The following is a 16106-nucleotide window of genomic DNA, read 5'->3' on the forward strand; positions in this document are numbered from 1 at the left end:
TTAGGTGAATTATCATGATTTTTATTTTTGACTTTATTTTTTATTTTTTAATTAAGTAGCTCTACCCGTGTATGTATTTAATGTCTTTGTATATAAATATACAAGGACCTTTAGATTTTAACAACATGCAGCAACGTTCCCGATGACGGGATCATTCAGCCACCACAAGTTCACGAGCATGACCAGCCATCGCCTCTTTCGACCATATTTTTGAGAGGGAACAACTATATTTGTAATTCATTTTAAATGAGCTTCACTATTTTTATGCTATTATTTTAATGTATTTTATGCTAAAGTAAAAAAAAGTGTTTGCGTGTAATCTGTACGCGCAAGTGAAGTAAAACTTAACTATAATTAACTTAAGAAATAATTAATAGATACATATATATACTTTATTGCTTATCTGAAAGCTCTTAGACAAAATATGTTATTTTCATTTGCTCTTGTTTGTCCCACCTAGGACATCCAGTATATAACAAATATTCTTAAAAAGTTGAAAGACAAGAAGATTTAATTTAAACCATTATATATAAACTTACATTAATTAAAGCCTTGCTATTAATAAATAATTGAATAAAAATAATTAAATTATTAATATCACTCATATCAATATTACGTTATTATTCAATATTAAGGAATATGGCTCTATGGGCTCGGATCTTGTGCCTGTCCGATGGACGAAGAAAAATTAACGAATGTCGCAAACGTCAGACTGAGAACTTTCATTTATTATTTATTACAAAGTAGTCATAAATGAACAAATACACTTGGAGATGTTCAGAAAATATTACTGAGTAATTTGAAACGTTTTTATAAACCATTAAATGATAATGGTTAAAGATTGTTTCAATTGACATTTTTCTGCCGGAAGTACTGACGTAACTACCGTCAGAAAAATATTCTGAGCCACCACCAAGTCACGCCTAAAGAAGTTTTACTTCAAAATATTATATATCGAACTAGCTGTCCAAAAGACTCAAAATAGCCATTTATTTGCTTAAAATATTTTTTTCATATTCCTCGTAAGTATTTATTCTACATAAACAAATCACTGCTGCTGCGACTTCTGTTGCCAAGTGCAGTGCCCATATCCTCAGCTAAACTGTGGTCCTACAAATTACATCCTGGTAAGAATTGCCCCAATAGCTTAGTGAACAATCTAATATACTCGCACTAAAAACTATAAAAAAAATTAACTCATGAATATATCAAATATTGGCAGTAAATAACTAACAGCAAGAAGGAAAATTATTCACACATGACATAATAAATAGAACTCAAGAACATGAAAGCACATTTTGGAACAACAGTAATAATGGCGAAATTTTATCAAATTACTCAACCGCAAAGACCAAAAGATATTTAGGTTAACAGACATGTCCTCGGATATTCTCGAGCAAAGCCTTACTTGAATGATTCATGAGATCTTTGCTATATATTTAGCAAAACTGCTTTCGTATGTTATTAGGCAACTTTTGTATACTCACTTGTTTTTAGACACTTTTTTCCTTAAGCACCCTTTATTATGTAGGTGGAATCCTATGAAATAATATTTATTATTAGTTAGTATGGAGTTTCTTTATAATTACGTTTGATAGAAGTAACTTCCTGTAATTGTGCAATTAATTGAGGATTTTGAAGAACTTACAAACATCTTAATAGATATAAATAAGTAAAAAAACAATATAAACCATCGTCAATTCAAAGTTTTTGATAAAACTTACTTACTGTATTACTGTAAGTGCTCCAAGAGGTATTTTTATATAATTTCTTCAGATATAATCTGGCATCGCAAATAGCGTCATGAATTTTAAAATGATACACTCAATCTAGATATGATTTTCATACACAATTTTCTCAAATAACATTAAAAAACTAATTTTGAAAATTTATTTTAATGGCAATGTTTAGGCAATAGGCGATATAACAATGCTTTTTTCAAATAACCGTATGTGCTTGGCACACTACAGAAGTACAAACTTCGTCAAGGTATGGCTTATAATAGGAAATACATTTTTAATTAATAAATAAATACCATTAATTAATAACATTTACAATATATTTGATTTAAATTGTGTAAATCATTTACTATAGTAAAGTATGCTAGGACTGATCACACTCCCTTAGTTGAATTGGGCCGATTTTACCTTAACGAGTTTTAATAGTCCAGCGTAACGTGAGCCGTCACGGAATCGTAGCAACAAAATATATTTTTTTATGCAAAAAGAGGACAAACGAGCGTACGGTGCATCTTATGTTAAGTTATCACCGCCGCCCACATTCTCTTGCAACACGACAGGAATTGAATTGGATTAAAGTAATAAAAAAGTTTCTATTTAGAAAGTTTGTGCACGTTGCCGCAACTTACCATCAGATATCTCGCTGTGTCGTTCATCTTCTCATTCTAAAAAAACCGGTTGAGTGTGAGTCGAACTTACCCACGAGGGTTTCACAAATATCTAACAGAATATATGTAAAAGTATTGAAATTTTTTGTAATGGTTATATTTTCCATTTTCGTGTCATGCTAATAGGAATGCAGACGCATGTGGCAGCCATTTTGAAAACCGCCATCTTGTTTTTCTGTCATTATCATAAATTATTGTGAATTGAACTGAAAACGCATGCTTATTAACATCAGCTTAATCATACATCTTTTAATCAAATTTTTATGGTGACTACTTTAAAATTCTTATTTTTAATATTCATTTTGTACACCTTTTTGTCATGCATGATCTATTTTTATATTTGCGTGACGATATTGAGAATGTTTGATTTTCATTAATTAAAAAGGCAATAGTAATACAAACTCTGTCAAAACTTCAGTTTTTTACCTACAGAGAGACGACATACAGATAGGGGAGGATTATAATCTATACTAATATTATAAAGCTGCAGTGTTTGTTTGTTTGTTTGTTTGTTTGTTTGAACGCGCTAATTTCTGGTATTACTGGTCCGATTTGAATGATTCTTTCAGTGTTGGGTAGTCCATTTATCGAGGAAGGCTATGTTTTTTTTTCAAAATTAGGGATCCGTAATAAAATTGCTATTTTGTAACACAAGGTGTAAAATCGAAAACCTATTTTTGCGTGCGCTGCAAAAACTATTGACAATAGAACAAAATGATGTACAGGCTATAATATAGGCAATATTTTATTACTTATAAAACTATCGCGTGAATTATACTTTATATGGCAAAACAACGTTTGCCGGGTCAGCTAGTATGTAATAAAGGCTTATTCAGAGCAGGGGTAAATTATAAAGATATAAAAGGGATAATTATTAAATCATATTAGATATGGACTAAACTACTGAGATGGGATGCGATTGAGATTCCACAGTCGCGCCAGGTACTACGTCCGAATGCTAACTAACTCTAATTAATTTGTTGAAATATAATGGAAAATATAAAATAAGCAAACCATAGTGCATGGTGTACTTACATTGAAACCTCTGAATGGTCATTTAACCGTAATATGTATGTATGTATAAATGTAATAATGCTTTCGTCGGTTACTCTTCGGATACAGAACCTAGAAATTAAGTTTAATCGGATTCCTTGTGACAAATCGAAAGTAACATCCAGACACACGAATTTCTCACCGTGCAAGAAAAGAAGCATTCCCTAAAGATCGCTCTACATTTCCCTATATGGCCCGCCAGCCTCATTTCTCGTCACGAATAAAATATGTGAATGATACTAAACACGAAGCAATTTGTAGCTCTTAGCGACTTTTCACTTCATTACCGTGTTCTTGTGAAATTTTTACCGTTACATTGTGACACATATTGAAATATAATTTGTATTTCTGTTGCTCGGTTTGGTGCTTGAAGACATGTGGGATTTTAAAATGGATTTGAAGTATTTGTTTTTTATTTGTTTAGTGGATTTCAGCGCTTCGGATTCGAGGCTTTTGTCAAGAAGCAAGAGGTATATTGCCTTTCCGGAAGGCTCCAGTTTTTCTGTAAGTAATGTTCTGAACAATAAATAATTTCGAAAAAAAAATACTCAGCGAACTTAAAATATACAATAGAAAGAAATTTATCTGTTTTTTATATTTGTATAAGCCATTTATTGCATTTTAAAGTTCAGGACTTGAGATATTTGGATCTAACTTATGACTTTTGTTTTCTGATAACGTACAAAATCAAAAGATATTGATTAAAAAAAAAAATTGAATGCATATAATGAAGTCAGTTTACATGTTCAATAATAAATGTAATATTGTATCCGTAAGGTTGGTTTGCAAAATGTGAGTTTGTTTAGTGAGAATTGAATTAATGTTTGTAGAAATAATAATTGTATATCATTATACCCATAATGATAACCGATAACCCAGTAGTTAGTGATGCTGCCTGTTAAGCTAGAGGTCCTGGGTTTGAATCCCGATAAGTGCAAATATTTAAATGATGAATTTGGATGTTTTTTTCCGAGTGATGGATGTTTATTTATATTTATGAGTGTTTATGTTAAATGGAAAGATTAAATCCATAAATGTGTGTTTGTAGATTTTATATTGATGGGATATTATGTATTTAATGACAGGGGACAAAAGGATTTCAATATAGTAATAACTTCGTTAAAATATATTATAATGACGTAATAATTTTTGAGCACCGTTAATTCGTTGTGTTGTAGACGGTCTATCGCTGAAAAGGCATTTATTTTCTCAAAATTGATTCATTTAGAATTCTTTTTGATGTCATTTCTGATATATTAGATACTACTAACGCTTTGGAAACATATGGCTCTCTGAGAGAGAAGAAACGGCGCAAGAAACTCTCCCAGCCTTCATTTTTTGCGCTGATTTTAATAAAGATATACAATATTGTACATTCATTACTATTGCTATAAAAAAATCATAATCGAGTCCCAGGCTGTCCGATCACTTAGATATTCAGCTGTGGAGTAGTAGGATTTACGACAGAAACATTTTTTAATAAAACATTTAAATTTAATTATAGAGAATGCCTGAACAGTGGCTGGAACTTGAAGTGTATACATTTACGCTTAAAGCTTTTATGTATCTTATGAAGCCTACTAGAATTAGAAGTGGGAGAGTCACGCTGCCGTCTTATAACGTCAGCACAATCGGGCCAGACTCGTCCGGGTTAATTACCACACTCGCACAGAATACCGGCGTGAAGTAGCGGCCTAGTGCCGCTATGTTTCGGATAGGTTAGTGTCGAGGACCGGAGGCCATCCCTTACCCCCACCCCCTCCCCCCAACAAAATATGAGAGCGGTCCATAAAGAGATATTACTCCAGGAGGGTACCGGCTCTACCAGAGCCGGAGAATCCCTCCCCGAGCACTCTCGCTCGGGCTGCCCTTCGTATTCTGGGGTGGGCACAGAACCGCGCATGACCGAGGACAAACGAGGCAGAAACACCACGGCACCCCGCTCCACGCTCAACGTGGACTTTTTCAATATCAGGGGAATTCACTCCAATTTAAACGCCGTCCACCACCACCTTGAGACGGCGCAGCCGGCCTTGTGTTTCCTTACGGAGACGCAGATATCTCGACCTAGCGATACGTCATATTTAACGTACCCCGGGTACAAAATTGAGCACAATTTTTTGCCTCATGCAGGGGTATGTGTGTACGTTAGGGAGGATATCTGCTATCGCCGTCTCGGCAATTTTGAGGGTAGGGACCTGTCTACTCTCTGGCTCCGCGTAGATTTAGAGGACCGCGTCCGTATCTATGCGTGTGTCTACAGGTCCCATAGTGGTAACGCAGAAACCGATCATCTCATGGGCTGCGTTCAAGCGGCAATTGACGACGTGCTTGCACAGATCCCCTCCGCTGAAATCGTAGTCTTGGGTGATTTCAACGGGCACAATGCCGAATGGCTTGGATCACGTACCACAGACTACGCAGGGCGATCTGTGCATAATTTTACATTGGCGTATGGTCTGTCCCAATTGGTTGAGTCGCCAACGCGGCTCCTGGATGTGGATAGCCACATGCCGTCCTTATTAGAGCTTCTGCTGACTACACATCCCGATGGTTACCAGGTCTTTGTCGACGCCCCTCTCGGAACGTCCGACCATTGCCTGGTCAGGAGTGTAGTGCCTATCCGACGCCAACGTCGCAGACCACCAGCGACCCGCCGCGTTTGGCACTACAAGTCAGCAGATTGGGATCCTACCCTTGGGGCAGGGTTTGTTTCCCTTCGGATGATCCTAGTGCCTGCGCCGTTGCAGTAGCCGATGTGATACTGCAGGGCATGGATATTTTTACACCAAGCTCTGTAGTACCGATCGGTGGCAGATCACAGCCCTGGTTCGATGCGTCAGTTAAAGCAGCATCTGACTGCAAAAAACAGGCGTATCGAACTTGGGTTGCGGCGCTGGGCACAAAGTATCCGAACTGCAAAGTTCTTAAGAGGAAATATAACCGTGCCTCCAGATTTTTGAAGCGGCAAATCGCCCGTGCGAAGTCTAAGCACGTCGTCAAAATCGGTGAGCAGCTTTCCAGTTACCCAACCGGAACACGACAGTTCTGGTCGTTGTCGAAAGCTGCTCTTGGTAACTTCAACCAGCCGCTCATGCCGCCGTTGCACATGAGGAATGACACCCTGGTCCATACGGCAAAAGAGAAAGCCGAGCTCCTGTGCGCTCTTTTCGCCTCCAACTCGACACTTGACGACAACGGAAAAACACTGCCGACCATCCCGCGGTGTCAGAGCTCTATGCCTGAAGTACAGTTCATACAGAAAACTGCTAGGCGAGCTCTGTTTTCGTTGGATGTCAGGAAGTCGAGCGGGCCGGATGGCATTTCTCCAATCGTGCTTAGAACGTGTGCCCCTGAGTTGACGCCGGTGCTAACGCGTTTATTCCGGCACTCTTATTCAAAAGGCGTAGTCCCTGACTCATGGAAGTCAGCCCTTGTCCATCCGATCCAAAAAAAGGAGACAGTTCGGATCCTGCGAACTACAGGCCTATTGCTATCACCTCCCTGCTCTCTAAAATCATGGAGAGCATAATTAGCTGCCAGCTTTTAGGATACCTAGAGGGTCACCAGTTGATCAACGACCGACAGTACGGCTTTCGCCATGGACGGTCGGCAGGTGATCTTCTGGTATACCTAACACATAGATGGGCGGTGGCTATTGAAAGCAAGGGGGAAGGCCTTGCAGTTAGCCTGGATATAGCGAAGGCCTTTGATCGTGTATGGCACAAGGCGCTCCTCTCAAAACTTCCATCATTTGGGCTTCCCGAGAGCTTGTGCAAGTGGACCTCCAGCTTCTTACTGGGCGTAGCATACAGGTCGATGTCGACGGATATTATGTTATGATATTATATTATTATATTATGCTATGCGGACGAAAGCACTGTCTCTCCATGCAGGTCTCTTTCGGGAAATCGTCGACCAGTGTCGGGAGAAACTTGTGTCTTCTATCGAGACCTCACTCGAGAAGGTCGCAGAATGGGGTAAATTGAACCTTGTCCCATTTAACCCCCAGAAGATTCAAGTTTGCGCGTTTACCACTAAAAAAACCCCATTTGTCGTATCACCGCTCTTCGAGAACACTTCTCTTAAAGCCGCGCCTAGTATCGGAATACTGGGTCTCGAAATCTCGAGCGATTGCCAATTCCGTGGCCATCTGGAGGGCAAAGCCAAATTGGCTTCGAAGAAGCTGGGCGTCATCAATAGAGATCGGCAATACTTCAAGCCGGCCCACATTCTAGCACTCTACAAAGCGCAGGTCCGGCCACACATGGATTATTGCTGTCATCTCTGGTCTGGCACACCCCAGTATCTGCTCGATCCATTTGACCGCGTGCAACGTAGAGCAGCTCAAATTGTCGGGGACTCAGTGCTCTGTGAATGGCTGGATCTCTTGGCGTTGCGTAGAGACTTCGCATCATTGTGTGTCTTCTACCGCATTTATCACGGGGAGTGTTACGAAGAGCTGTTTAACCTGATTCCTGCCGCCGAATTCCACCTTCGCACGACACGCCACAAGTTAGGATTTCATCCCCACCATCTGGATATGTGGCGGTCCTCCACAGTGCGGTTTTCAAGGAGCTTTCTCCCTCGTACTACACAGCTATGGAATGAGCTTCCTTGTGCGGTGTTTCCGGGACAATACGACATGGGTACCTTCAAAAAAAGCGCGTACACCTTCCTTAAAGGCCGGCAACGCTCTTGTGATTCCTCTGGTGTTGCAAGAGAATGTGGGTGGCGGTGATCACTTAACAGCAGGTGACCCGTACCCTCGTTTGTCCTCCTATTCCATAAAAAAAAAATTTTTACAAGCAATCCCTTATTTCTAGTATTATAAAAATCACTATTAAGAGCAGAAAGGGTATAATGATAGTGAACGCATATTAAATTTTTATAAATGTACTGACAATGAACAGTCATAATATTTAATTCTTTAAGTTTTTCTTTGACAGACTGTGTATAACCGAGCTGATATATTGCACGAACAGTTCTCTTTTGCAATTAAAATCTCAAAACTTTATAGCTGGGATTATTTACCTGCGTTAACATAATATTACACTACGCTGCCATCAGCCAACGTATTCAGGCGATCTTGACCAGATCGTCAGTCCATCTTTTACCCTTAAATTGAGACCATGATACTTGACATAAACTAAATTTTTTTTTTATGTTAAATGCTTATAGTGTGCTGGATGTTTGACTGTGGGAGTGATTGGTCAGCCAGCGCCATCATCATCGCCAGGAACATTCACCTTCGGCCTCAACTGGGGCATAGCGTACGAGCTACCAAATGCCACGGAGACTGCTTATGCTTTTCGGAGGAAGAAGAAACCTCTTGTGCAGCGTAGAAGTAGGCGAGAATTGTATCAGAAGCTAGAACTTATTTTGGACAAGTAAGTTTAAAGTTATTTATATAATAAAAAGCAGATGAAACATTCCTAATCGAAACAATTATTGTCCTGTTTTGCTCTGATTTGAAGGGCGATTGTGCTGTTGTATAAACTATTACTCGCGACCTCGTCCGCTTTAACCAGAGCAGTCAATAACCATACCAGTTTATGTTCCAATCCCATATGTATATATTATGCAAAATATTTTTTTCTCTCCATTTTTTCTCTGAATAACCTTAGAAATCCGACTACGACGAAAAAGTATTTTAATTTTTAGGCTTAATACATAGCCAATGATAGTCACAAATAAAGTAACTTTCTATTGGTAACAGAATTTTCAATATAACTGATTATTATTATTATAACAGCAAGAGTCGCAAATATGTCGGTCTCAGTGAGTCATACTTCTTTGTGCCGTTTGGTGCCGAGACACTTGGCCCGTGGGGCCCAGAGGCACGATAGAATGTTCAAAATACTATCTTCGCGCCTCAATAAGGCTACTGAAAACCCAAGCACTGGCAACTATTCCGGTCAACGGATCAGCCTAGCTATCCAACGCCAAATGCTGCCAGTATTCTTGGTACGCTTCCAAGTTTTAATTTTATGTAGTCATAGTAATGTAAATATAGTTATAAGATTGGTTTTGTATGAATAAATTTATTTTGAGTACTTATTATGAAAATTTTGTTACAATGTATACTAATAGATACAGACATTACCCCCTACAACCTCGCAAACTTTTTAAATAATAATTAAAATAAAGAAACGTTGCATTTGAACTGTTAAATTCAGTTCAAAGATTAAGTACGTGATTTCATATTCATATTTGTATTTAAAAAGACTGTAACTGAAACGTAATTTCCTACTACTAAAATGTGTGATTTTCTAAATTGCAATCAGTCTATTTTCGTCCTAACAAAAACAAGGCCTTTATATCGCTGCGTTTTCTATAAAGAAAATAAGAAAATATTCCTTTAGCTACACTTATACTAACGCGATTATATAAATGACTGTTGCATTGAAATTGCTAAGTTCAGTTCAAAGACTGTAACTGAAATGTAATTTGCCACAAATAAAATGTGTAACTTTGTTTCAGCATGGGCTACAGCGGTCGAGAATGCATTCTTAAAACTCTTTGTGAAACAACGCAACGGCTTGTGCCACATGGGAATAATATGATTGAAGAGATATTTAGAACAATGTTTACGTACGTATTTCTATTACTCTAAATTATTATTAATTGGAATTTCTTTATTGATATTCCTTTAAATTACACCAAATTCTGACTTATGCTTTGACTTAAGTTATACATTGGTTTCAAGCAAATTATTAACAATAACTCTTTTATTACAGCAACTATTACGTACTTGTATGCGTGGCATGTTGACACTCAATGGCATCTTTTAAATTTAAACAATTTAAAGTAACATACGCCTTCTGTTATTTTACATTAAAATACAAAATACTTACTGATTGATGATCTGTGATCCCAGTGTCTATCATATTTTTACAAAGTTTTATTTTTATTAAGTTTCTACGCAACCCGTTCGTTGCAATTATTAGAAAAGATTAACAGAACACATGGCACGTCAACGTTACACATTGTTCCAGACTGGCTCAAGTACGCCCACTTGGGCGTAGTATAACTACTTAAACCAAGTTGATACCGCTGTTTTTCTGGGAATAAGATTAGATATCAAACTCCTATGGAGCTAATTCGTTCTCTAACAAACATTGAAACTGAAAGAGTGTTATTGTCGTTTGTCTAATCTCTTTTTATTTAACTTTAAACGTTTCCTAATATGTGTTTTGATGCATGACTGTCGTGTGACGAAACGACGTAAATTGTCATCTTGGGATAATTAATTAAGATTTAGGGAGAATGAATTACCTGGGTGTTAGTCTCATGAACTCGTTGCGCAAAAGTTCTTTATGGTTCTTATCCACAGCGTATCGTTCAAAGTATTTTTTTTATCTTTCTAGTATCTTGTACAATGTATATTAAGCATTCATTACAGTGCGTTCGCTTACATTGGTTGGTTTACAAGTTATATTTTATTGCGGATATGTAGGTAATGTGTAATAAGATAAATTTTTAGATATATACCTAAATGTATAAGATATATTTATAAGATTTATTTCAGTGGCACTGTAGGTGGAACTGTTAGCTTATATATGTTTATTCCTTGTTTTATAACGTCCACGACGCTGTTATAATTATCACTTTAAAAACATAACAAATTGTTTAGATTAGCAAGAGCGACACCTCAAGTCAATTTTCTAATATGCAAATATTGGTTGAGCAGGTTATCAACTATAAAGTAGATCCTGTAGATGAAGCCACAACCTGAGAGTTGAACAAAGTATACAAGATTAAACGATACGTCACTATTCGGTTGGCTCAGATGGAATGAGCGCTTGCACGGAACGCGAGAGTTCGCAGGTTCGAGTCCCGCATCGTTCATAAAATTTTTGTAGAGTTTTCAGTTTTAATTGTCTAATTAATCTTGTGATACAAGAGAGCATGGTGATCACTTACCACCCGTTTGCTCATTTGCCCTCTTCCATAAAAAAATTTGAAGTTTAATTAAAAAATGCACATACATGCGGATCACAGTGATTAGTAGTCACTTCCCAATACTCCAAAACGAAATACTCCATTGAGAAATAATTCTCGCTCATTTTTCTTGATACTTCTTATTTGCATAAGACATATTTGATGTATATATTACATTTTGAGGGTTTCCTAGTTAACAAGGAGTCTTTATGGTTTCACTATGTCTGTTCATCTGTCCATCGCTTTACTCTAAAACTAATAACCGTGTACCTTGGTCATTCATTACGAAAAGGCTGGATGACCGTCCAGGTTTACTTTGGTTAATTGTTACGACAGACGTTAGATTTATAATTCATGTAAAAACGGAAAAAATGCATTTTTATAATATTTATTAAAAATAATTGCTTTAATTAATGATTTTGACTCCACGCAGACAAAAACAAAATATTTTTCCCTTCTGAAACCCCGCAGGCTCTAATCCCCTCCATTAATAAGGCTTTAGCGCAAAAGCAGATAAACCAAATGCTTAAATCGTTCATAAAAATGTGATGGCGAATAAATTTTATTCCAGGAAATCTCTTGAAAATTCCCAAGAATATTTAAAGGATTTGTGATTTCAACTTGTTTGTTGACTGCGATTTGCTCAGCGGGACTCCACTAGTTTTAAGGGCCAATTTCTCTGCAGACGTAAAATTTAATGCAAAAGTTTTGGATTTACTCATGGATTATATTTTAGTGTCATTTAACAATTTAATTTTATATAATATCAGGCTTTTTTGTAAGTATTTAAGAGTCATATTAACTTCTAAAAGCTATTTTTGAAGTGAAAACTTTTTAGCGGCATTGAGCACTTTACTTCTTTTAGGATAAAATAAAATGTTGAACTTGCGTCAGGATACGTGACCTGATCGAAAATTCAATAGACAATTGTTGAAATTATGGATGAAAGTAGACTTTTCTGAGAGATAAACTTTTTAATGTAAAATAATTGTAATAGTTCTGAAGTGTTAATTTTTTTATATAATTTAAATTGTCATTTTTCAAATCTAAGCAATTTGTTATTTTTAAAGAGATTAAATCGATCGTCAAGGGTTCGAGTCCTACATCGTTCATGATTTTTTTTTTCAAATTTATTTTGAGTAATTATTAATCCCAGAAGTGAGGTTGATCACTTTAAAAATAAGAAATTGTATCGTAACATTGGATTACAATTTTAGATCTCAGTTTTTTCCTGACATGAGGCAATTATTCCGAATGAAGAGTAAATCTTGTCTTTGAATATTATAAATTTGTTGTTTAATATTTAGTTTTTTCATCATATGCAGTATGCAGTTAATAAAATATAAAAATAGATATTCACGCACGCACACACACACACACACATACACACACACAAACACACACACATGTATATGTGTGTATGTGTGTATATATATAATATATATTATATATGTATGTGTGTGTGTATATATATATATATATATATATATATATATATATAGAGTGCATTTTGACCTTTCGGTTCATATTAGTAACCATAGAATGCAAATTGGCTGCCTACAGGATAAAGTGACTGTAATAATAATAAAAAAATCAGCGTTAAATAATCCATAAACGTTTAACATTATCTAATTAAATAAACAATACTTCGTTACAGATTGCCGATTACCAAAGTGCTTCCGACAGAGCCTCTCGAACACACGATATATGACTCCGCACATCGATTAGGCCTCCTTCTAAAGACATGTGACAACTTCAAGTGTCCTCTGTCCTTAGTTGACTGGGCTCAAGGATATTATAACGCGCCTGCTCCCATCGTTGACACTGCGAAGAGTCCTTGGACCCTGTTTAGTAGCAGTTATAACGACTTATAGTTTTGTAAATATGTTAGTGCTTATGTTATTTTTTTAGTTAAGAATACCTCTATATTATAATATAATTTACATATTATTATAATAGATTGAACTGGGTGTGTTTGAAAATATACTGGGCGATGGAAATAAGGGTATATTCTATTTATTAAATGCAAATATTGATATAATGAATGTAGTAAAATTATTACGCTTATAAGTATAACAATAAAGCGAGATAATGTCGTATACGAAGATTTGAGTTTTAATAAATTAATAACTTACGTTTCCCTACCGTTTGTTTTTCCATTTTTCAGTTATAGTAGAAATAGGCGATACTTTGACAGCCTGTATATAGGAGCTTCCATCTCACATATTACTTTGCTTACAATAAAGTCTATCTGCTGCACTCAGCCTCATTAAATTAAACCTAATGAGTATGTAACTAATTATCATTAACTTTTTATTATTTCATGATTCATTACTTAACTACCGACTCAAGGAAACATTAGGATGAAACTTATCGAAACATGATAAATAAGAATTGAGGTTTCAAAAATGTTTTACATAAATAATGGCTTTAGGAGTTTGTTTAATACATACTTATCAATATGAACTAGGATATACCAAATTATGACCTTCTCTAACTCTCGATATAAAAAAAGCGTAATATTTCATACACATGACCATTTTTACTAAAATTGCATCTTTATTTTTAACTTTGGCAAGAGGTGGTAAACGTCACTGCACGAAGATTGTCAGGCAAGTGTCAACCAATCAGTTGTTTTGTTTGTATCGTCCAAATATTTTTATTTGTATGAACTTCAAGAAAAGATAAACTAACAATAATTTTAAAATAATGAGTAAAAACATAGTGAGTAGTTTTGCATCTATATTAAATTGCGTTAAATTTACACCAAATGATATAAAAGAAAAACACAATAAGGTTAGCAGTTCCAAGACAAAACGCACGGTCACATATTAGAAATAAAATTAGTTTTATGCCAATAATTACAAAGAGTAACCTAGGTAGGACCGCTCCTATTAACAGAATTGTAATGTCCTATAACAATATATTTAAAATAGCAGAATTGGACATATTTTGGAACTCTGCATCGATTTTCAAGCGCAAAATTAAAAATCATTTAATTAAATAATATCATTCGTTTTTTTTTCGTATTTAATTATAGTTGCTGTATTTTAAATTTAGTTTATATAAAATTTTGTTTTTTTTTTTGTTTAGAGTGATAAGTTTTTTATATTTTTGTTTAGGTAACTAATTTATAAAATAATTTAGATAAGTAGTAAGTAAACGAGGAAATTGTCATATGTTAATAATGTTTTTAAGTACTTGTAATTTAATTAAATAATTAATTGCATGTCCAGTTAACCCGTAAATGGGGTGTACGATGTTAAATAATATAAGTAATTAATGTGTAAATATGCTAAAAGGAAATACATTGTATACAACGTGGGCTTCCTATTAAAAAAAAAAAACAAATATATTCGTTCTTTCGTTTTAGGAGCTATTATCAAACACGCCACGCTCAAGAGTGCAAAATTACACAAGGGATGAAAAGGTTCTGTTAGCACCTCTTATATCTTTATATAAGAGGTGCTAACAAAATCCGATTGTCAAGTTAAAATCAACTGACGGCAAGTCTATTAAAAAAAAAGAAATCTATATATATAAAAATGAATTGCTGTTCGTAAGTCTCGCTAAAACTAGAGAACGGCTGGACCATTTGGATAATTTTCGTCTTGAATTATTTGTGGAAGTCCAGAGAAGGTTTAAAGGCGAACAAATATGAAAATAATCGGAATTAAATAAAAACAACTATTTTGATTTTCCTTTGATGTGTGGGACGATGGGGGCGTTCAGAAATCAAATAAAAATAATAGTTTAAAATGAAGAACTAATTAGAATTTTTATGTCTTTCTAACTTTCTCAGGAGGTAAAAAGAAAACTTCCTAAAAACACGGGTAATAACACTTAAAAAAAAGTATTCCTTTTGCTTGTTTTAAGTTTATTTTATACAAAAATTTGGGTCTTTTATTTATCCAATTGAGGCAATACGAAGTCTGCCGGGTCAGCTTGTATTTAATAAAATTTGTGAACTATTGATTTTTTCATTGTAATCTAATATTTATATTCAAAAGTAAAATCTATTCCTGCCGCTGAATTCGTCACTAATTAGGATATCATCGCCACCATCTGCGTGTCCTCCACAGTGCGGTTTTCAGGGAGTTTTCTTACACATACTACAAAGCTGTGGAATGAGCTTCCTTATGCGGTGTTTCCGGGACAATACGACATGGATACCTTCAATAAAAGAACGCGCACCTTCCTTAAAGGCCGGCAACGTTCCTATGATTCCTCTGGTGTTGCAAGAGAATGTGGGTGGCGGTGATCACTTAACACCAGGTGATCTGTACGATCGTTTGTCCTTCTTTTCCATAAAAAAAATATCACCGATCGATTTGCGGACTAAGAAACCATAACTGTTTTGGTTTTCTGGTACCGAAACACCATCCTTGCTATGAATTGGTATATTGTCATTAGTAGTCATTGTGACATCATCTAACAGTGTTGAAATATTGTGTAGTCCTTTCCTTTTTTATGCCCATTCCCCCTTGCAGATAAGCAATCGCTGCTTCCAAACTCCAAATATCCTCTTAACATTTTGCGTTTTTATATGAATCGTATTCTAGTTTTCTTGTGTAATGATGCTAGGAGTCAAACATGTTGTTAGCAACACGTTGTTGACTGCAAATCCGCTGTCTCCAGGAGTATAATCTGCCCTTGCAGATTTCTAAGTAATATAATACCTTTGTATCAAACTATCATGTGA

The 16106-nt window shown here is 35.7% G+C and overlaps 1 protein-coding gene across 1 annotated transcript; it reads left to right on the forward strand.

Annotated features, from left to right (window-relative positions):
- The first annotated feature begins 3793 nt into the window (after positions 1 to 3793).
- LOC126967588 (uncharacterized) lies at positions 3794 to 15375 on the forward strand. Its single transcript, XM_050812123.1, has 4 exons — positions 3794 to 3964; positions 8642 to 8850; positions 9944 to 10054; positions 13062 to 15375. The coding sequence occupies exons 1-4, from the start codon at positions 3836 to 3838 to the stop codon at positions 13276 to 13278; spliced, it is 666 nt and encodes a 221-aa protein (XP_050668080.1). The 5' UTR covers positions 3794 to 3835; the 3' UTR covers positions 13279 to 15375.
- The last annotated feature ends 731 nt before the right edge of the window (positions 15376 to 16106 follow it).

Source organism: Leptidea sinapis, chromosome 13 (assembly GCF_905404315.1).
Source record: "Leptidea sinapis chromosome 13, ilLepSina1.1, whole genome shotgun sequence".
In the NCBI taxonomy this organism is placed as follows: Eukaryota; Metazoa; Arthropoda; class Insecta; order Lepidoptera; family Pieridae; genus Leptidea; species Leptidea sinapis.